Source organism: Bos taurus, chromosome 15, assembly GCF_002263795.3.
Source record: "Bos taurus isolate L1 Dominette 01449 registration number 42190680 breed Hereford chromosome 15, ARS-UCD2.0, whole genome shotgun sequence".
Taxonomy (NCBI): Eukaryota; Metazoa; Chordata; class Mammalia; order Artiodactyla; family Bovidae; genus Bos; species Bos taurus.
The window spans coordinates 55,372,825-55,395,122 of record NC_037342.1 but is presented as its reverse complement, the minus strand read 5'-3'; the positions used below and the strand labels follow the sequence as shown (position 1 = coordinate 55,395,122).

Sequence of the window (22,298 nt, the reverse complement as noted above, 5' to 3'; positions counted from 1 at the left end):
TGGCCACTGCTGAGTTTTCCAAATTTGCTGGCATATTGAGTGTAGCACTTTCACAGCATCATCTTTCAGGATTTGGAATAGCTCAACTGGAATTCCATCACCTCCACTAGCTTTGTTCGTAGTGATGCTTTCTAAGGCCCACTTGACTTCACATTCCAGGATGTCTGGCTCTAGGTCAGTGATCACACCACTGTGATTATCTGGGTCATGAAGCTCTTTTTTGTACAGTTCTTCTGTGTATTCTTGCCATCTCTTCTTAATATCTTCTGCTTCTGTTAGGTCCATACCATTTCTGTCCTTTATCGAGCTCATCTTTGCATGAAATGTTCCTTTAGTATCTCTGGTTTTCTTGAAGAGATCCCTAGTCTTTCCCATTCTGTTGTTTTCCTCTATTTCTTTGCATTGATCGCTGAAGAAGGCTTTCTTATCTCTTCTTGCTATTCTTTGGAACTCTGCATTCAGATGTTTATATCTCTCCTTTTCTCCTTTGCTTTTCGCTTCTCTTCTTTTCACAGCTATTTGTAAGGCCTCCCCAGACAGCCATTTTGCTTTTTTGCATTTCTTTTCCATGGGGATGGTCTTGATCCCTGTCTCCTGTACAATGTCACGAACCTCATTCCATAGTTCATCAGGCACTCTATCAGATCTAGGCCCTTAAATCTATTTCTCACTTCCACTGTATAATCATAAGGGATTTGATTTAGGTCATACCTGAATGGTCTAGTGGTTTTCCCTACTTTCTTCAATTTCAGTCTGAATTTGGCAATAAGGAGTTCATGGTCTGAGCCACAGTCAGCTCCTGGTCTTGTTTTTGCTGACTGTATAGAGCTTCTCCATCTTTGGCTGCAAAGAATATAATCAATCTGATTTAGGTGTTGACCATCTGGTGATGTCCATGTATAGGGTCTTCTCTTGTGTTGTTGGAAGAGGGTGTTTGTTATGACCAGTGCATTTTCTTGGCAAAACTCTATTAGTCTTTGCCCTGCTTCATTCCGTATTCCAAGGCCAAATTTGCCTTACTCCAGGTGTTTCTTGACTTCCTACTTCTGCATTCCAGTCCCCTATCATGAAAAGGACATCTTTTTTGGTGTTAGTTCTAAAAGGTCTTGTAGGTCTTCATAGAACCGTTCAACTTCAGCTTCTTCAGTGTTACTGGTTGGGGCATAGACTTGGATTACTGTGATATTGAATGGTTTGCCTTGGAAACGAACAGAGATTATTCTGTCGTTTTTGAGATTGCATCCAAGTACTGCATTTCGGACTCTTTTGTTGACCATGATGGCCACTCCATTTCTTCTGAGGGATTCCTGCCCGCAGTAGTAGATATAATGGTCATGTGAGTTAAATTCACCCATTCCAGTCCATTTCAGTTTGCTGATTCCTAGAATGTCGGTGTATGACATTCTTCAAACTTCCTCTAATTTGTCCCTTTTGGGGATGGCACTGGTGGTAGTGGTGAAGATGGTCTGACATAGGCTTTTTCTCAATGGTACATACTAGTCCTGGATTTAGGTACTCCCTGGGAATCAGCACCTAAGTAAGGGTGCCTCACCATGTTCTCGTCTCTCCTCAAGTGGTAAACCATAGGGGCTTGTTATTCTGTGCATTCTACACTGGCTGGGGAGGAAGGGAGGGAGTTCCTCTATCACTCTGGTTAAACCAGGCCATACTCTGTGTTCCTGGGGAGGGCTTTCTCACTGATTCTGGCCTGCCCTAGGGACTGAATGCCTTGAAATCTTAGTACTTGGATAGTTCAAAAAAAAAAAAAGAAGTTACAATTCTGTACATCATCCAGCTTTCTGTTGTTGTTAGGATGGAAGTGATGCTCCTTCCATCTTTCTACTTTCCAAACAGAGGCTGGAAGTCAAATCTGAGGATATCAAGTTTATTTAAAGCTGTATTCTTTGTATATTCTATTTCTCTGAGGTCAGTTATTCTGTTTGTTCAACTTGGTCTCATTCACAGTGTTTTCCTCAAATATCTGATGATCTTTAGTTTCCCCTTTAAATCCATGAATAAGTGATTAAATTGGTTAGCAATAGGAAATAGTGTAGGTTTCCTTTGAAGCTATAAGGAGTTACTTACCTAAAGACTTCACCTCTGAATGGCAGCTTAGTGAGGTGGGCAGGTCCTGCTAACAATTAGTTTTCCTTCAGGGTATATATGCTGAGAGAATGTAGTACCTTTCACTTTAAACCATTGCAACTATCAAATAGGGAGAACTTTACTTTGGGATTATGTTACTTTAGGGTATTCCAGTCTTAAGTAGAGCTGCTTTTCATGTTTTCCCTCTTGGCTGGTTGTAAAATTCCACAGTCAGGCCTTGCTCTACTTTTCTATGCCAAAATCTCATACCATGGGACCTAACCAGGTCAGGAATCCATTATGTTAAAAAATAGTTGGAGTAAATGTTATAGGAAGTTACTCCAAATTCACAAAGAAAGAAAATGAGCCAGTAGACTGTTACCCTAATTACTGCTCCATTATTTCTGATTTCCATACTTGGGAGTTGCAAGTTGAGGCATCTGAGAGCTCTCACTGCCTTTCCAGAAACTCCCACTGCAACCTTTTCCATTTGTGTTCCAGGCTGCAGTTTTCCTCTACTCTAGCTTATTCATCAATACAACTCTACTTTGTGTATCTGAGAATTATGTAAAAAATCTTTGCTATTTCAGTAGTACACTCTTTCATTTACACCATTATCAAGAACTTATTTTTTATGCATGTATCTTTATCATCATATCAATAAGTCATTGAGAGGGAGAGAAAGTAAATGCATGGCTTGGTTTATCACACTTCAAAACTGCTTTTTGAAACCCTTGACCCTATGCATGCATACACTATGGCCTCTCTGTTCAGCAAGAACTCAAATCAAGTACTTTAATTTTAATAACCAAATGTCAATGCTGTCTTCTATAAAATGAATAGCTAAAGAACATGAATCTTGATTCAATCAACAAAACAAAACACAGACTCTTTAGGCTCTCTCTCACCAGAAAATTTGGTCTCAGACTGGCTAGTGGCCAGCTCCTGTCAAAATTACAGTTAAAATCAATAAACTGTCATTCTTCTGAGTTTTCTACATCGAGGCAGATGACCAAAAAGCAATATACGTAAACTATTTTAGTTTTTCTCCCCAGAGAAATGCCTTTTCTGTACTATGATTTATGATGCTGCCCTTCTCAAGGGTTAATAGATATTTCTTGCTGTAACTTTTGCAAAATTGCAATTGACTGTCATTTCATTATGATATTTAATATTTAGCACATAAGACACTGGATGCTAACTTCCTGTTGGAAGTTAACAGGCAATAGGAAGCAACTGATACCTTTCATAACTCTACACAACTGGCTTAATAGCTAAGAAGGTCAGAGCTAATTTAATGCTTAAAAACAATAGGCAGATCCTATGGGAAGCAGTGTACTATACTGGAAAGTCTGTGGGCTTAGGAATACGAAAAATCTGGGTTAAATTTTACTTTTGGGACTCTAAACAAGTGCTAACTTCTCTGAAGTTCATTTTCTTCATCTGTAAAATGGAGATAGTTTTACTTTTACTGAATATTTATATTCTCTCAACCTGTCCCCATGAAGCTCCAAGTAGATAAAACGTATACAACCAGCTTGATTGATTTTACTTAAAAATAATCATCACAAAGCACGATCAGGCACAACATCCAACGATTCTATTACAATTTCCTCCTTAATTTGCTTTCTCATTCTTGGAGATCACTACTCCATACATTACCCAAATCCTTACAACTCATCTAAATCCTATATATTAACTACCCTACCTCATAAACCTGGAAATAATAGAAAGATTTCTTTATAATCCTACCTACAACCCAATATGAAACTCGGTGGCCGTTTTCTTAGCCTTCTCCTATTCAGTGGATAATACTTCCACTTCCACTTGAATTTCTTCTTTTCCAACCCCATGTCATGCTACTCTCTTCCTAATAAATTATTTTCCAGCAACAGTGGCCTTCCGTCTATTCTATAACACAGGCACTTCCTATGTCCAAGCCTTTCACTTGCCGTTCCCATTGCTGGAATTCTTATCTTCTAAGACTGAGCTCCTCAAGAAATTCTTTCCTGAGCAATCTTTGTAAAAACGGTCTCCCAAAGTTCTCTTCTATCACCACAGCTTGTTCAGAATCCTTCTCACAATCTGATATCTACTTTACTTGTTGGCTTCTTATTTATCATCTTACCCACTAAGTAACTATCCAAAATTGGAAGTCTTAATTCTTCCCTTTCTCCCAATATCTGCTTCCCTCCAGTATTTGTTTTGATGAATGGTTTAATTACTTGGCCAGCTGTCCAAATCAGAAATTGGAAAATATCTAAATCTTTCTCTTTCCCTCTCTCCTCCAATCCACTAAATCATCAACAGTAGAGTCCATCATTAAATATCTTTTGAACCCACAGATACTGTCCTCCCTTTATATTTCCAAACTGTTTAGATTTTAATTATGTACTGCTTATATTACTGTAATAATTTCCATTATGAGAATTCCTTACCCATAACTCTTCAAAGAGAACTTTCTAAAACATACACCTAATCTCCATTCTGTGTAACGGTCATCAATACAGTCTTGTTTACTTTTTTGTCTTTGAGAAATTTGTTTAAGTTATTTCAATAGATCTCCAAACTTTTTGACATAACTTCCTTTTATGTCATTTATTGCCTCTTCAGCCTCTCCTAGGGACCTCTACTCAAACGTTAGTTGAAGCTTTACTGAATTACCTGAAATTCTCTAATCAACTTCCATGCCTCTGTGTAACTGTTCCCTCTACTTGGGAAGTCTCACCTTCTCCCCCCAGCTATCAGCTCAAGTGTCACCCACCTTCCATGGAGTTCTGGTTTTCAGATGCTCATCATCTGTGTTCCTATGGTCTTCTCTACATATTTCTGTCATGCAACCATCACATCTATCCTTCTGTTTCCATCATCTTATATAATGCCTGGCTCCTTTGGCTGCTCCAAAAATAAAAGTAGACATGTCCATCCATACATACTCAATGCCCTTTCCACGTCCTTTACATGCCCTGTGATTGATCTCCTTTTACTTCTGTGTTGAAACATCTAATTGTAAATGTATTTTTTGGTAAATGTCATTTCCAATGCTTTTGAGAAGTAAATAGAGAAAAAACAATGACAAACCAAAACAAAAGTCTGTCAGGTGGCTTACTTCTAAACATCTATATCTTCTATTGCAAGAGGGGGAGATTAAAATATGCTAGTTTGACTTTCTTACAATCCAATTAAGATATTACTGAAATAAATCATTATAAATATATGGAAAATCAATCATTCTGAAAAGAAAATCTGAGGTTTACTAAGAATCCACCTTTTTCCTCCTCACCGCAAAGCTGTCTGTCTTTTACTGCCTCTCACAAGCTACATACAATGCCAACGACTAAATAAATCCTGGGAAAACTGCCTTTGGGTCCAAAAAATTCTGAAAGGCAGTTATTCATTTTGAAGGAAATTTATTTAGGAATTTCTGTCAGATGGCTATAGGAAATCAGAACATACACACAGATGAATAAAATTTAAATTTTGCCATCATTTCTAACAAGCATATCTTGAATTACAAAGTTTGTGAGAAGCAATTTTTCTATTTGTGACCTTATGACCTAAGAGGAGAAAATTGTTACACAATGTTTAATACTGTCTTTGTAGATTCAAATGGAAATCTATGACCTTTTGATGGAAGCTAAGGCACCAATTTAAACATACTGTCGGGGGACTTCCCTATTGGCCCAGTGGTTGAGAATCTGCCTTCCAATGCAGGAGACTCTGGTTCAATTCCTGGTTGGAGAACTAAGATCCCACATGCTGTGGGTTTAGTTGTGTGGAATCTTATTCCAAGGAATAAGAACAACCCAAGGAAGTCCATGTGCCTTAAAATCCTGCATGTTTCAATAAAGATAAAAAATACCACATGCCACAGCTAAGACCTGACACAACCAAAAATAAATAATACATAGATATATTTTAAAAATCAAATATACTGTGTGATTCTTCTTTTATCTGAGATGCAGGCCAAATGATTCACTGACCAAGCAGAAGTTAATTAATTAAACATTTTAGTACTTTAAACACATAGTAGTCATGTATGGATGTGAGAGTTGGACTACAAAGAAAGCTGAGCACCAAAGAATTGATGCTTTTGAACTGAGGTGTTGCAGAAGACTCTTGAGAGTCCCTTGGACAGCCAGGAGATCCATCCGAAAGGAAATCAGTCCTGAATATTCACTAGAAGGACTGATGCTGAAGCTGAAACTCCAATATTTTGGCCACCTGATGAGAAGAGCTGACTCCTTGGACAAGACCCTGATGCTGGGAAAGACTGAAGGTGCGGGGAGGAGAAGGGGACGACAGAGGATGAGATGGTTAGATGGCATCACTGATGCAATGGACATGAATTTGAGTAAGCTCTGAGAGCTGGTGATGGACAGGGAAGTCTGGCATGCTGCAGTCCATGGGGCCACAAAGAGTCGAACACGACTGAGCAACTGAACTGAACTGACACACACACATACACATATATATATAACTTTAATTACTCAAATTTCTTGCAAAATGATAATAAGAATTGTAATTGATAGAAAACTTCATATAAATCATTTATTTTGGCAATACAAGATCAAAACTTTTTTATTAACTACAATTACCAGAGGAATTTCTTTCCAGATCTGAACAATGAAATCTGACATTTCTGATCTCTTCTACACACAATGTCACTTAAAGAATGTGTTTTTGGTTCTTGCTTATCAAGACATATTGAAGACTGTAAAATAGGAGTTGAGTATAGCTAACTAGAGAACTCCAATAGGTCATTCCCAACAAATGGCTTTTCAGTTAACAAATGACATCTACAGAAACATGTAGGTCAGAGAATCTCCCCCCCGCCCCATCTTTTATTGCTGGGAAATTTATCATTAGCATAAAGCTCCAAAAAATAAAGAGATTCATCAAAAAAGAGGAATAAATCCCTAACCTTTCTGCCAAGTCTATCTCCTAAAATAACTAGAATCTCAGAGATGTAAGAAATCTTGATATATAATCCAAAAGTTTGTTTGTCTGTGAAAAGAAAATAAGCCCCCCCACCCAAAGTTGGATGACTTGCCTAAGGACATACAGAGAGACTGGCAGACCTTTCATCCAGATATCTTAGTTAATTAAGATACAATCAAATCCAAGAAATCTTTGGGGAAAATTCACTTTACTCATCCTGTAATAAAAAGGAATATAGCAGAACAAAGTTCTCCATCTAATAGTCCACAGGTCAAATGGAAAATCAGCAAACTATCAGTCAGTTTATCTGTTAGACATATACCAGAGGAAGCAACAATGATATTAATATTTACTAGAAACAAGACAGGCTTTGGATGAAATGAATCTAAATTTGAATCTGGATCTGTTATTTATCCATGCCACCTTGGGAAATGTCTCTAAGCCCCAGCTTTCCTCATTTGGAAAAGGGAGTAAAAATTATTATCTCTTAGTATTATTTCTACTATCTCTTAGTATTATTTTAAGAATTAAAATTAATAATACTATCTCTTAGTAGTATTTTAAGAATTAAAAGATAATACTGTAAGTGAAAAAAGATCTGGCATGTTACACGATTTTAATAAAAATTACCTGCTTCACAGTATTGTGTAGAAGTCAGATTTTCAAGGTTTTAGGTAGCATGGAATGGTAAGAAAAGCAAGAATCTGGAGATGAAGGGTGTGCATCTACATTTCAACTCTGCTCCTGTTAGTACCTCACTAAGCCTCTTGCTTTCTCAGCATCTTATGAAATGAAGTAACATTACTTTCCAGGGAACTTTAAGGACCAAATATAACCATCCTTGTATAAGCACTTCCTAAGTATAATATAGTGTTACATATATGTTATTGTTAATATAAAGAAACTAATTGGATTAGAAAGTAGTTTGTTACTACAAGGATTAGGGGAAAGTATTAGTTACTTAATCATGTGGACTCTGCAACCCCCTGGACTGTGGCCTGCCACACTCCTCTGTCCATGGAATTCTCCACGCAAGAATACTGGACTAAGTAGCCTTTTCCTTCTCCAGGGGACCTTCCCGACCCAGGGATCAAACTTAGGTCTCCTGCATTGCAGGCAGATTCTTTACTGTCTGAGCTACCAGGGAAGCCCCCAGTTAAGGAATTCTGCTTTTGTAAAGTTAGTATCACTCCCCAGGCACCAATGAAGAGTTCTCAAATTTTATCAACATGTGTAATTGTGTTTCAGTTCTACTGAAAGCATTTCCTCAAGACTGATGTTTCAAACCATTTTCTAAACCAAATTTCAAGCAAATTAATGTAGGTCAAGTGTTGTTTCTTATCTCAAAGATTTGAGGGTTGAGTCAGAGCAAAAGACTCTATAAACCAATATATAATTAGTTAATGTGAAGGTTATCTTTATTGAAACGCTAAAGAGGGGAAATCTGCTTTTCTTTTTTTTAATTAAACGGCATAACTAAATATCTGCTGGAAATGAAAATATATACATTAACAAACATTAATGTTGAAAAGATCAGTTCCTGGCCCAGCTGGAAGTTACTGTGGACCACAAGTTGGACCACTGCCTTCCAGAATGGGAAGGGGAAACTTATAAGTGCGGATTAATGAGCCCCTCAGAGTTATGTGGCCACCCAACAAGTCAGGAACATTGGACAGAAATTATCTTTTTGTTGCCTCTTTGCATAAATCATTCAGCTGCAATGAATACTTGCAAAACACAATACATACATACATATATAAAATAGGCAATAGCTTCTTCCAAATGTGTTCACAAATCAACCCCTATGGCACCACTATGAGCTGCTATCCTTCTTGCACAGATGTATAAAAAGATGCAGAAATTAATTAACTCCTTTATGGTCATTCAGAAAAATCAGTAGCAAAGACAAAATGTCATATATTACTGACTCTGTATCCTAACTGAGCTTTTGGGCTGAGAACCAAGTATGAAGACTAAGCACCAAGTATCAAAGAGAAGCCATGATATGTAAGAAGCCACCAGTACTATTTTAAGTAGCAAATTATTTCACTACTGGCTAGCAAACACACTAAATCAAAGCTGCAAACAGAGTGACAAACCCAATTTTCTCCTTCATGTTACTAATACCAATGGCTCAAGTGCTTCTAAAATATTGTAATATGGCTCAATATTCATTAAATAGTACATTGATGTACATGTACAAGAATGATGTTCAACACAAATGAACTTTTAATAGATAAGAGTATGTCTCTGGTAACCTAGCACAATCACTATAAAAAATAGGGTCCCCAGCAAGTAGATTAGGGTCTACTGGTACCTAACTATGGTTAGCTGTATCTAGTCAACCCTTCTTTCCAATTTCTCAGGTCTCATCACCAGTCTACAAAGATTCCCAATGGCAGAAAAGTACAGCCAACAACAGCACCCATTCTTCTGCTTAAATTTGAGCCCAAAGTGTCAACGTTAGATTCTAACCTGCCAACGACTCTAGGAGTTCAGAGAAATATAAAATAATACTCATCTCCAAAAACATATATGAAAGTGGAAAGAAAGCTCCTGAAGTACAAAGTCAGTGTTCAAAACCAGGAATTCTGAACCATTCGGGCAAATCCATATTTAACTTGAACATTACCATCCTTTCTTTCTATGATAAAATGGAGATATAAGAATGTGCTGACTATGACTTCACTCTCAGAGTCAAAATGGGTATCTACAAAATCTTACAGTCTTCCTTTGTAGCACTGTTGGGCATCAGAACTCTGAACACAGGCTCTGTCATAACCTGTTACGTGGCTTTGGGCCTCTGAAACTCAGTTTCCTCATCTATAAATTGGATAATAACATATATGATATCTTCATTAATAGGTGGATATAAATAACACTGCCTTTAATTTATAGGACAATTAGTACGAACAAAATGAGATAACGAATGGAAAACACATGACACTGCTTAATATTCTACAAATATTAGCAATTCTCATTACACCTCAGTCTTTTTTTTAATTAATTAATTTTAATTGGAGGCTAATTACTTTACAATATTGTGGTGATTTTTGCCATACATTGACATGAATCAGCCACGGGAGTACATGTGTCCCCCATCCTGAACCCCCCCTCCCACCTCTCTCTCCACCCCATCGCCCTGGGTTGTCCCAGAGCACCAGCTTTGGGTGCCCTGCTCCATGCAGTGAATTTGCACTGGTCATCTACTTTACATATGGTAATATACATGTTTCAATGCTATTCTCTCACATTGTCCCACCCTTGCCTTCTCCCACATAGTCCAAATGTCTGTTCTTTACATCTCTTGTCTCTTTTGCTGTCTTGCATATAGGGTTGTCATTACTGTCTTTCTAAATTCCATATATATATGTTAAAATACTGTATTGGTATTATTACACCTCAGTCTTTTAAATGGGATAGAAGTCACTGTTTAGAAGTTCACCTGCTTCAAGGCTGGTGATAGGACTTCTATCAGAATAAAAGGGAAAAATACAACTGGGAACACAAGTGAAAAACTGTATCTCCCTATCTTTTTACCATATGCCAGAATAACATAAATTCCATGGACTTTACACAATCTATTACTGATAGAGCGACTTCACTTTCACTTTTCACTTTCATGCATTGGAGAAGGAAATGGCAACCCACTCCAGTATTCTTGCCTGGAGAATCCAAGGGATGGCAGAGCCTGCTGGGCTGCCGTCTATGGGGTCGCACAGAGTCAGACACGACTGAAGTGACTTAGCAACAGCAGCATTACTGATAAAAGGTGGTTATCAACCTGTGATTAAGTTCTGGAATCAACAGAAAGAGTTTAATCATATCATTTGTCAATTGTGAACTTCAGTAAGGTATTTAATGTTTCTGACCATGATTCCTCAACTATAAATGTAAATAATAACTGTACCTATCTAATAAAGTTACTGTGGTGATTAAATGACTCATATCTATGAAGTGACAAGTATGGTAACCTGGGCTTCCCAGGTGGCTCAGATGGTAAAGAATCCACCTGCAAAGCAGGAGACCCAGGTTCAATCCCTAGATTGGGAAGATCCCCTGAAGAAGGGCATGGCAATTCACTCCAGTATTCTTACCTGGAGAATCCCATGGACAGAGAAGCCTGGCAGGCTATAGTTCATGGGGTCATACAGAGTTGGACACGACTGAGCAACTATCACTTTCACATGGTAAATGAAATACTGTAGTTATCATTATTTTTGCTTCTCTTATTAGAAAAAGGCAAAAGTTCCTAACCCCTCTAAAATCCTAGAGTGTTTTCATTTTAAAAACTGATGATCTTGAAAAAGATATGTAGACATACATGCTACAGGTAGCAAGCAATTTGAGTATTGTAATAGTTGATGGTACTTTCAAAGCACCAAAAAAAAAAAAAAAACCATGTCTTTTCATAGATTAGACCTCTTAAAATAGATCTTGTATGTACACAACAGCTATCTATTTATTTGGAGTCATTCTAACAGACATTCTAATAGAAACGGGTCTTGACCATAATATCTCATGATTTTAAATGGCAGTAGCCCAGACTTTCAGGTATAAACATCAATATGCAACCTGTACTGGAATGCAGATAGTTCTGACAACCATTGTCAAAGAATATACAATTCTTCTACAGTATTTCTCAGGAGAATATCAGTTTTCCCAAATGAATACTAAGCTAGAAACTACAGAAGTCCATATTCTTTAGCTCTGATGCTGATAACATTAGACTGATAACTGTAACTATGATTCAATCCTTCAACAGATATTTACTGAATGCTACTCTGTCCCAGGCACTACCCCTACTCTCAGCGATCTCACAGTCTGCTGCTGCTGCTGCTAAGTCGCTTCAGTCGTGTCCGACTCTGTGCAACCCCATAGACGGCGGCCCACCAGGCTGCCCCGTCCCTGGGATTCTCCAGGCAAGAACACTGGAGTGGGTTGCCATTTCCTTCTCCAATGCATGAAAGTGAAAAGTGAAAGTGAAGTTGCTCAGTCGTGTCCGACTCTTCACGACCCCATGGTCTGCAGCCTACCAGGCTCCTCTGTCCATGGGATTTTCCAGACAAGAGTACTGGAGTGGGTGCCATTGCCTTCTTACAGTCTAGAGGGAGACAAACTAGCAATTATGTACAATGCTATAGTGGAAAAGCACAGGTGCTCTGGGAACACACAGTAGTGCATCTAACCCAGCGGATAAAGGTGGGAGGAGAAGGAGAAGGGGCCAGAGAAGAGTTTCTGGAAAAAGTGATAATTAACAGAGGCCTAAATGCTGGTGAGACAGACTAAAGCAAATTATAGTTTCTTTTAGTTCTAAAGAACTTGCATATGGCTAAAGCATTGAGACTGAGGTGGATCACAGGAGCCATCTTCAGTCAGGAAGGACTTAATTTTAAATGGTACAGATATTCAACAAGGTGACATACAGGAATAAGACAGAAAACATTGTGTTCCTATTTTCTTAAGATCATTTCAGTTTTACAACTCATCTGATCATCATACACATCCTTGCTACACAAAGTATGTTCCATAGACCAGCAACATCAGCAGAACTTAGAAGCCTGTTAAAACTCAGCAGGGTACTGACACAGTTATAAGTATTATTATTAATTTCATTTTACAGATGAAGCCAAGTAACTGGATAAGGGTATACAGCTGGCAAATGAGCCAGGCATGCATCAAGAACTTTGAATCAAAATCTATGCCTCTAAATTTAAACTATATTTTTCTAAAATTACTGAAATAAAGTAAAATCACAGTTTCAAGATTATTCTTTAGCCCAAACTGTATTTTATATAGATCAAAAATTTTAAACTTGTTAGCCATGGCCTATTTTATTCACATTCCAAATACATTCCCAATACAGTAGATTTTGTTTGCCATTACATTTCATTTATCTATCAATCTCAATGGTCTGAAATACAGTGAAGACAAACAGGAAGCCAAAAAAAAAAAGATGCAGTGCAGATAAACTAAGGACAGAGAATTCATGTCCTATATGTAATGCACATGACCTAGACACGAGCCACTCAGAGCCTCACTCTATGCTAATGCTCCCTGGGTGCCATATAAGGCACTAACCTAGGCAATAAGAAGGAAGCTAATATAAAAATGACAAGTTTCTGCCCTCAAAGTTCAAACGTACTAATTGGTAAAATAAGGCAACATCAAAAATACTATGGGGATACAGAAGAGGGATAAAGAAATTTCTGGAAGAAGCAGAAGAAAGCCTCAAAAGAGAGGTCATATTTAAGCATGTCTTTGAAGAAACAAAATAACTGAACCAAGCAGAGAGAAGCAATGTTCTTATAACAAGCAAAGAGGTGAGAAAGCACAGAAAAAAGACTATTGTTTCTGAATGATGGATTAGCATGTATCAGATTTACCCTCCCACTATAAACAACTAAAACAGAAATCATACAAAAGTATATGCGGCAAGTCTCAGTTTCTGGGTAACAGGCAGCCCAGGATAGTGGTTTCTGAGAGAAGAGAAAAAAACCCTGCTGCTTTATCAACTAAGTTTACATAATATTTTAAGTCCTTTGTTGTCATTTCAACAATCTTCACAGCATCTTCACCAGGAGCAGTTTCCACCTCAAGAAACCACTTTCTTGGCCCATCTATAAAAAGTAACACCTTATCTAAGTTTTTATCATGAGCTTGTAGCAATTCAATCACATCTTCAGCCTTCACTTCTAATTCAAGTTCTCTGGCTATTTCTGCAACAACTGCAGATCTCTCATGTGACCAGGTACTATCAATGAGCAGTAATATTTTGAAAGTAAATGAGCAGTAATATTTTGAAAGAAATCTTCTCTCCTAAGCAATACGTCTCAACAGTAGGCATAAAATATTCAGTACACTATATTGTATACAGAGGTAGGTGCTGTCTTCTAGGCTTTCTTTTTCCATTTATAGAGCACAGGAAGAGTAGATTTTGCATAATTCTTAAGGGTCCTAGGATTTCAGTTCAGTTCAGTTGCTCAGTTGTGTCCCACTCTTTGCAGCCCCACAGACTGCAGCACGCCAGGCCTCCCTGTCCATCACCAACTCCCGGAGTTTACTCAAACTCATGTCCATTGAGTCAGTGATGCCATCCAGCCATCTCATCCTCTGTCGTCTCCTTCTCCTCTCGCCTTCAATCTTTCCCAGCATCAGGGTCTTTTCAAATGAGTCAGCTTTTCGCATCAGGTGGCCAAAATATTGGAGTTTCAGCTTCAGCATCAGTCCTTCCAATGAACATTCAGGACTGATCTCCTTTAGGATGGACTGGTTGGATCTCCTTGCAGTCCAAGGGACTCTCAAAGAGTCTTCTCCAACACCACAGTTCAAAAGCATCAATTCCACTGGGCTCAACTTTCTTTATAGTCCAATACATGACTACTGGAAAAACCACAGCCTTGACTAGATGGACCTTTGTTGGCAAAGCAATGTCTCTGCTTTTTAATATGCTGTCTAGGTTCATAACTTTCCTTCCAAGCAGCAAGCGTCTTTTAATTTCATGGCTGCAGTCACCATCTGCAGTGATTTTGGAGCCCCCCGCAAAAATAAAGTCTGCCACAGTTTCCACTGTTTCTCCATCTATTTGCCACGAAGTGATGGGAGTGGATGCCATGATTTTTGTTTTCTGAATGTTGAGCTTTAAGGCAACGTTTTCACTCTCCTCTTTCATCAAGAGGCTCTTTAGTTCTTCTTCATTTTCTGCAATAAGGGTGGTGTCATCTGCGTATCTGAGGTTACTGATATTTCTCTCAGCAATCTTGATTCCAGCTTGTGCTTCCTCCAATCCAGTTGTTTCTCATGATGTACTCTGCATATAAGTTAAATAAGCACAGTGACAATATACAGCCTTGACATGTTCCTTCTCCTATTTGGAACCAGTCTGTTGTTCCACGTCCAGTTCTAACTGTTGCTTCCTGACCTGCATACAGATTTTTCAAGAGGAAGGTCAGGTGGTCTGGTATTCCCATCTCTTTCAGAATTTTCCACAGTTTATTGTGATCCACAGAGTCAGAGGCTTTGGCATAGTCAATAAAGCAGAAATAGATGTTTTTCTGGAACTCTCTTGTTTTTTCGATGATCCAGCAGATGTTGGCAATTTGATCTCTAGTTCTGCCTTTTCTAAAACCAGCTTGAACATCTGGAAGTTCATGGTTCACATATTGCTGAAGCCTGGCTTGGAGAATTTTGAGCATTACTTTATAAGCATGTGAGATGAGTGCAATTGTGTGGTAGTTTGAGCTTCAGTTCAGTTCAGTTGCTCAGTCGTGTCCGACTCTTTGCGACCCCATGAATCGCAGCATGCCAGGCCTCCCTATCCATCACCAACTCCCGGAGTTCACCCAGACTCACGTCCAACGAGTCAGTGATGCCATCCAGCCATCTCATCCTCTGTCGTCCCCTTCTCCTCCTGCCCCCAATCCCTCCCAGCATCAGAGTCTTTTCCAATGAGTCAACTCTTCGCATGAGGTGGCCAAAGTACTGGAGTTTCAGCTTTAGCATTATTCCTTCCAAAGAAATCCCAGGGCCGATCTCCTTCAGAATGGACTGGTTGGATCTCCTTGCAGTCCAAGGGACTCTCAAGAGTCTTCTCCAACACCGGTAAATGAGCACTGGCTTTGACTTAAAGTCACCAGCTGTGTTAGCTCCTAACAAGAGAGTCAGCCTGTTCTTTAAAGCTAGGCATTGACTTCTCTTCTTTAGCTATGAAAATCCTAGAAGGCATCTTATTAAATATGGATGTTTTGTTTTCACTAAAAAATCTGCTGTTTAGTGTCGCCACCTTCATTCATTATCTAACTAAATATTCTTGATGACTTGCTGCAGCTTCTACATCAGTACTTGCTGTTTCACCTTGCACTTCTATATTTCGGAGACAGCCTCTTCCCTTAACTTAATGGAGTAGTCTCTACTAGCATCAAACATTTCTTCTGCAGCTTCCTCACCTCTCTCAGCCCTCAAAGAATTGAAGGGAGTTAGAGCCCTGCTCTGGATTACTGCTGCTGCTGATGTTTAGTCGCTTCAGTCGTGTCCGACTCTGTGCGACCCCATAGACGGCAGCCCACCAGGCTCCCCCGTCCCTGGGATTCTCCAGGCAAGAACTCTGGAGTGGGGTGCCATTTCCTTCTCCAATGCATGAAAGTGAAAAGTGAAAGTCAAGTCGCTCAGTCGTGTCTGACTCTTCATGACCCCATGGACTGCAGTCTACCAGTCTCCTCTGCCCATGGGATTTTCCAGGCAAGAGTACTCTGGATTAGGCTCTGGCTTAATTGAATATTGTGACTGATTTGACCTTCTAAGCAGACCTTAGTCTAAAACTTTCTCTATATCAGCAATACAACTATTTAACTTTTTATCATCCATGTACTCAATGAAGTAGCACTTTTAATTTCCTTCAAGAACTTTTGTTTGCATTCACAGCTTGACTGTTTGGCTCAAGAGCCTAGCTTTCAGCCTATCTTGGCTTTCAACATGCTTTCCTCACTAAACATAATCATGTTTAACTTTTGATTTAAAGTGACAGACATACGATTCTTCCTTTCACTTGAACATTTAGAGGTTACTGTCAGGTTATTAACTAACTTAATTTCAGTATTATTGTGGCTCAGGGAATAGGAAGACTCCAGGGGAGGGACAAAGGGAAATGGCTAGTCAGTAAAACAGAACATACATAACATTTATTAAGTTTATTGTCTTATATGGGTGTGATTTGTGGTGTCCCTAAACAATTAAAACTGTACATCAAAGATCACCATAACAAATACAATAATAATGTAAAAGTCTGAAGTACTGCAGTTATCATAGGATTTAGCAACTCTACTCTCAGGTATATTCGAGAGAAATAAAAACATACTTCCCTACAGAAACTTAGATATGAATGTTCACAGAAGCATTATTCAGAAGGGCAAAAAATGGAAACAATCCAAATTTTCATCAATGGACAGATGTACAAATAACATGTAGTATACCCATGTAACTAAATTTTATTTTAAAAAAAGAAGTAGTGATGCATGCTACAACATGAATGAACCTTGAAATATTACATTAAATGAAAAAAGTTGATTACAAAAGACCACATATTGTATGATTCCATTTATAAAAATTGTACAGAAAAGACAAATTTATAGAAAAAGAAAACAAATCAGTGCTCACTTAAGATTTGTGAAAGGGGGCATGTGGATCAATGTTTAATGGGTACACAGTTTCTTTTAGAAGAGACATATTGTGATCATTGTACAACCCTATGAATAAACACCAAAACACTGATTTATACACTTTTAAATGACCTGCTTGGTATATGAGTTAAATCTCAATAGAGCTGTTTAATAGACTGTTGAACATAGAAAGCAATGGCAACCCACTCCAGTACTCTTGCCTGGAAAATCCCATGGACGGAGGAGCCTGGTAGGCTGCAGTCCATGGGGTCGCTAGGAGTTGGACACAACTGAGTGACTTCACTTTTCATTTTCGTGCATTGGAGAAGGAAATGGCAACCCGCTCCAGTATTCTTGCCTGGAGAATCCCAGGGACAGGGGAGCCTGGTGGACTGCTGTCTATGAGGTCGCACAGAGTCCGACATGACTGAGGCAACTTAGCAGCAGAAGCAGCAGAGCTGTTTAAAAAACTTTTTATAATTTTCTTATGTCATAAAATAATTAGAATAGAGTCAGTTTAATTATGTGCGTGTGCACTCAGTCGCTCAGTCGTGTCTGACTCTTTGCAAACCCACTGTTGCCCATCAGGCTCCTCTGTCCATGGCATTTTCCAGGCAAGAATACTGGATTATAGTATAAACTGAATTATAAATATATAATTAGCTTACAGTATAAATAAATTTTAAAAATTATAAAAAACACAAAAAATTACGCAAACCAATTTTTAAAAAAGCAGAGTGGGGGGTTACTTTAACAGATGCTTCAAAAGGAGTATTCCCAATCAGTAAGAAACACAAAATAGTGTTCAACTTCATTAGTCTTAAGGGAAAGAAAAATTAAAATTCCAAGAGGACGCTACAACATACCCACCAGGAAAGCTAAAATACAAAAACAGAAAGTATCAAACACCAACAAGGATGCAGGATACATTGCTGGATGGAAAAGACGCAAACTGGCAAAACTACTTTGGAAAACTTTTGGACACAACCTACTAAAGCTGAAGATACACGTATCCTATGGCTATGTAATTCTGCTCCTGGGTTTATAGCCGAAAGAAATGCAGTTTAAAAATGTCCTTTAAGAAGCATGTACTATACCATTCAAGGAAGCATTATTTGTTATAGTCCCAAACTAGAAATTAATGAAATGCCAAAAGCAAGATTAAATAAATTCATATTCGTACAGTGGAATACTATCAGCAGTTAAAATAACTAAGACTACATTACGTTCAGGTAGGGATGAATCTTACAAAAATGTTGAAAGCCAACACATAAAATGTACATATTATATACTCCTATTGTATACAGTTCAAAATCAGGCAAACTCAACCTATGGTATATGGAGTTAAGGTAGCAGGATGTCTGGCTAGAGATGCCACAAATGGAAGAGAACATGAAGCTTCTGGGGTTCCAGGGTCCTTATAATGCCTGTTTCCTGACAGGAGATTCTGCTTATGCAGGTGTGTTCAATTTGAAAATGTGAAGTGTGTGTGTGTGTGCATATGTACACTTTATGCACCAATTTCAAAATACTTCAAAAATTTTTTTAAAATTTGTTTTAGTAAACTTATAAAGATGACTATTTAAGCCCACGGTGAAAAAGGAAAATTACTGAATGTGGAGGCTAGGCAGTTTGTAAGGTATTTTCACTCACCTTTGTCCTGTAATGCAATTTGTTCTTTATGCAGCAAGACTACCTCCCGTCCCAAAGCTTTCTTCTGTCTTTCCAGTTCATTTCGAAGCACCAAAATTTTTAATTGCAGGCACTCACTTTCTTTTTTCTAAATAATTAAAAATACAGGTAAATTTATGAATATAAAAGTTATGACTGAATAACAACATGCACAATATTTCATATGTGAGTGGTTTAAAGCACTTTAATACTCATGTAACTTATAGATCTCTTGAGTGATTTAATTATCAGCATCTGTCATTTTAATGGAATGAATACAGATGTAAGCAAAATGCAGATTAGAAATAAATCTAAAGTCTGGGAACAGTTCTTTCTAAAAGACACTATAAAATATCTCAGGCCTCTTTCCTGATACCACAATGCAATATGACACAAGTCAATAACAAAAAAAAGGGGTTTCCTTGGTGTTTCAGTGGTTAAGAACCTGCCTTGTAAGGCAAGGAACACTGGTTCAATCTCTGGTCCCTTCATGCCTCAGAGCAGCTAAGTTTATGCGCCACAACTACTGAGCCATGCTCTGGAGCCCACAAGCCACAGATACTGAAGCCCATGTGCCTTAGAGCCCGTGCTCCGCAACAAGAGAGGGCACCACGATGAGAGGCCTGCACAGCGCAGCGAGTGAGTAGCCCTGGCTCGCTGCAGCTAGAGAAAGCCTGCACACAGGAAGGAAGACACACCACAGCCAAAAAAACAACTCAACTCTTTTTAAAAGCCCTACTGGAATTAGAAATTAGACTGATATTGAATTGAATTAAAAACAATAATAAAGAAACAGTTTTCAAAATGTTAAACACAGAGTTACCTTAGGACCCAGAGTTGCACCCAACAGAGTTAAAAACATGTCCATACAAAAATGTGAATATGACTGTTAGAGCAGCAGTACTCATAACAGCCAAACAATGAAGTCAAGCCAAACGTGCACTATCTGATGACTAGATAAATAAAATGTGGTGGATATTCAAAGGAATACTATTTGGCAGTAACAAGTGAAGTACTGATATATGCTACAACATGGATGAATCCTGAAAACATTATACTAATTGAAAAAAAGCCAGTTTTAAAAGGCCACAGACTCCCATTTATATGAAATTTCCAAAATAAGCAAATCCACAGAAAAAAGATTTCCATCCTTACCAAGCTAAACTAAAGGTGCTCTAATAACCCACAGATTTTGGAGAAACCCAAGTAGGGACCTGGTGTTTTCAACCCATCCAAACAGTAACTAGCCAAGCCACACCACAAGGAGAGCCTGGAGCCTTGCTAACAGCGTAACAACGTAACCCTCTTCCTCCCTACTGGGTAATATCAGAGGCAGCCAAGTAGAGAGAGCTTTCACTACTATGCAGTGGTGTTGAAACCACCCTATCATCTACACGGGCAGTTAGAACTCCCACCCTTAATCAACACTATCAACTCCTTTTGCGTGTGCACACACACACAGAAACACTCCCCCCCACCCCCCCACACACACACACCTCTGCCACATGGGTGTCAACGGAAGCTTCTTGGGGAACTTGGACTTCTACCCCAACTTGGCAGTAATGAGATGGTTGCTCTTCCTTCCTCTACCAGAGGTGTCAGAGGAAGTCAGGTAAAATAGAAGATTTAAATAAGATCCAGAGACTCATAATATAATACCCCAAATGTACAAGTTTCAATGAAAAATCACTCATGATATTAAGAACTACAAAGATGTCAAGTAAATAAAAAAGGATAATCAACAAATGCCAACACTTGAGACAAACAGAAAATATAATTATCTGACAAAGATCTGAGAGTAGCTATCACAAAAATGCTTCAATAGAAATTAAGAACCTATATGGGAATAGAATCTTAAAATGAGTGGATATATGTATAACTGATTCACTATGCTGTACAGCAGAAACTAACACAACACTGTAAATAAACTACACTCCAATAAAAACTAATTTGAAAAAAGAAATTAAGAACATGCTTGAAACAAAACAGAACATCTTGACCAAAAAAATTAGAAAATCTCAATACAGAAAGTGAAAACCTAAGAACTGAAATTAAAAAACTCAATGAACGAGCTCAAAAGAAGAATGTAGGAAACAAAGAAAAGAATCTTTAATCTGCAAGACAGAACAATAGAAACTACCCAGTTTAAACAACAGAGATACAAATGAACGGAATCACAGGAATCTGCAGAATGTTACCAATTTGTATCATCAAGTACCAGGAGGAAAGTAGAAAGTGGGCAAAAATGAAAAGTACTTGTAGAAATAATGATTACAAATTTTCCAAATTAGGCAAAATAAATCTACCGATTCAAGAAGTTAGAGAACTCCAAATAGAATAAATTACAGGAAGAAAATCACAACGTAAATGAAACCAAAAGCTATGTTTTTGAAAAGGTCAATACGGATAAACTTCTAGCCAAGCTAACCAAGAGAAAAGACAGAAACTACTAATATGAGAAATGAAAGAAGGATCATCACAATGATCTCATGGACATTAAAAGAATAATTTAAAATACTATAAAAACCATCAGCAGATGAATGGATAAGAAAGCTGTGGTACATATACACAATGGAGTATTACTCAGCCATTAAAAAGAATACATTTGAATCAGTTCTAATGAGGTGGATGAAACTGGAGCCTATTATACAGAGTGAAGTAAGCCAGAAAGAAAAACACCAATACAGTATACTAACGCATATATATGGAATTTAGAAAGATGGTAACAATAACCCTGTGTACGAGACAGCAAAAGAGACACTGATGTATAGAACAGTCTTATGGACTCTGTGGGAGAGGGAGAGGGTGGGAAGATTTGGGAGAATGGCATTGAAACATGTAAAATATCATGTATGAAACGAGTTGCCAGTCCAGGTTCGATGCACGATACTGGATGCTTGGGGCTAGTGCACTGGGACGACCCAGAGGGATGGTATGGGGAGGGAGGAGGGAGGAGGGTTCAGGATGGGGAACACATGTATACCTGTGGCGGATTCATTTTGATGTATGGCAAAACCAATACAATATTGTAAAGTTAAAAAAAATAAAAACATTAAAAAAAAAAACTCTATGCCCATAAATTTGATAACTTAGAAGAAACGGATCAACTCCATGAAAGACAATCTACCATAACTCACACTAGGAGAAATAGAAAATCCACACAGATATACACACACACACACCTCACAGTAGGAGAAATAGTATATACATACACACACATATATGTATATATGTATTTCTATTCAGATTATCTATTTCTCCCAGTGTGAGTTTTGGTAGTTATGGTAGATTTATATATATATATATATATATATATATATATATATATATAATTTCTTATATATAAGAAATTAAATCAATAATTAATAACCTTCAAAAATGTAAAGCACCAATCCTGATGGTTTTACTGATAAATTTTACCAAACATTTAAATAAGACATAATACCA

The 22,298-nt window shown here is 38.0% G+C and overlaps 1 protein-coding gene across 5 annotated transcripts in view; it reads right to left on the bottom strand.

The window, feature by feature from the left end:
• UVRAG (UV radiation resistance associated) overlaps positions 1-22,298 on the bottom strand; it is a 328,758-nt gene that overhangs the window by 145,669 nt on the left and 160,791 nt on the right. For all 5 annotated transcript variants that reach the window (XM_015474813.3, XM_059874961.1, NM_001193026.1 and 2 more), the window contains one exon: positions 18,834-18,960. In XM_015474813.3, the coding sequence (XP_015330299.1) occupies positions 18,834-18,960 (127 nt within the window). The remainder of the gene's footprint in view (positions 1-18,833; positions 18,961-22,298) is intronic.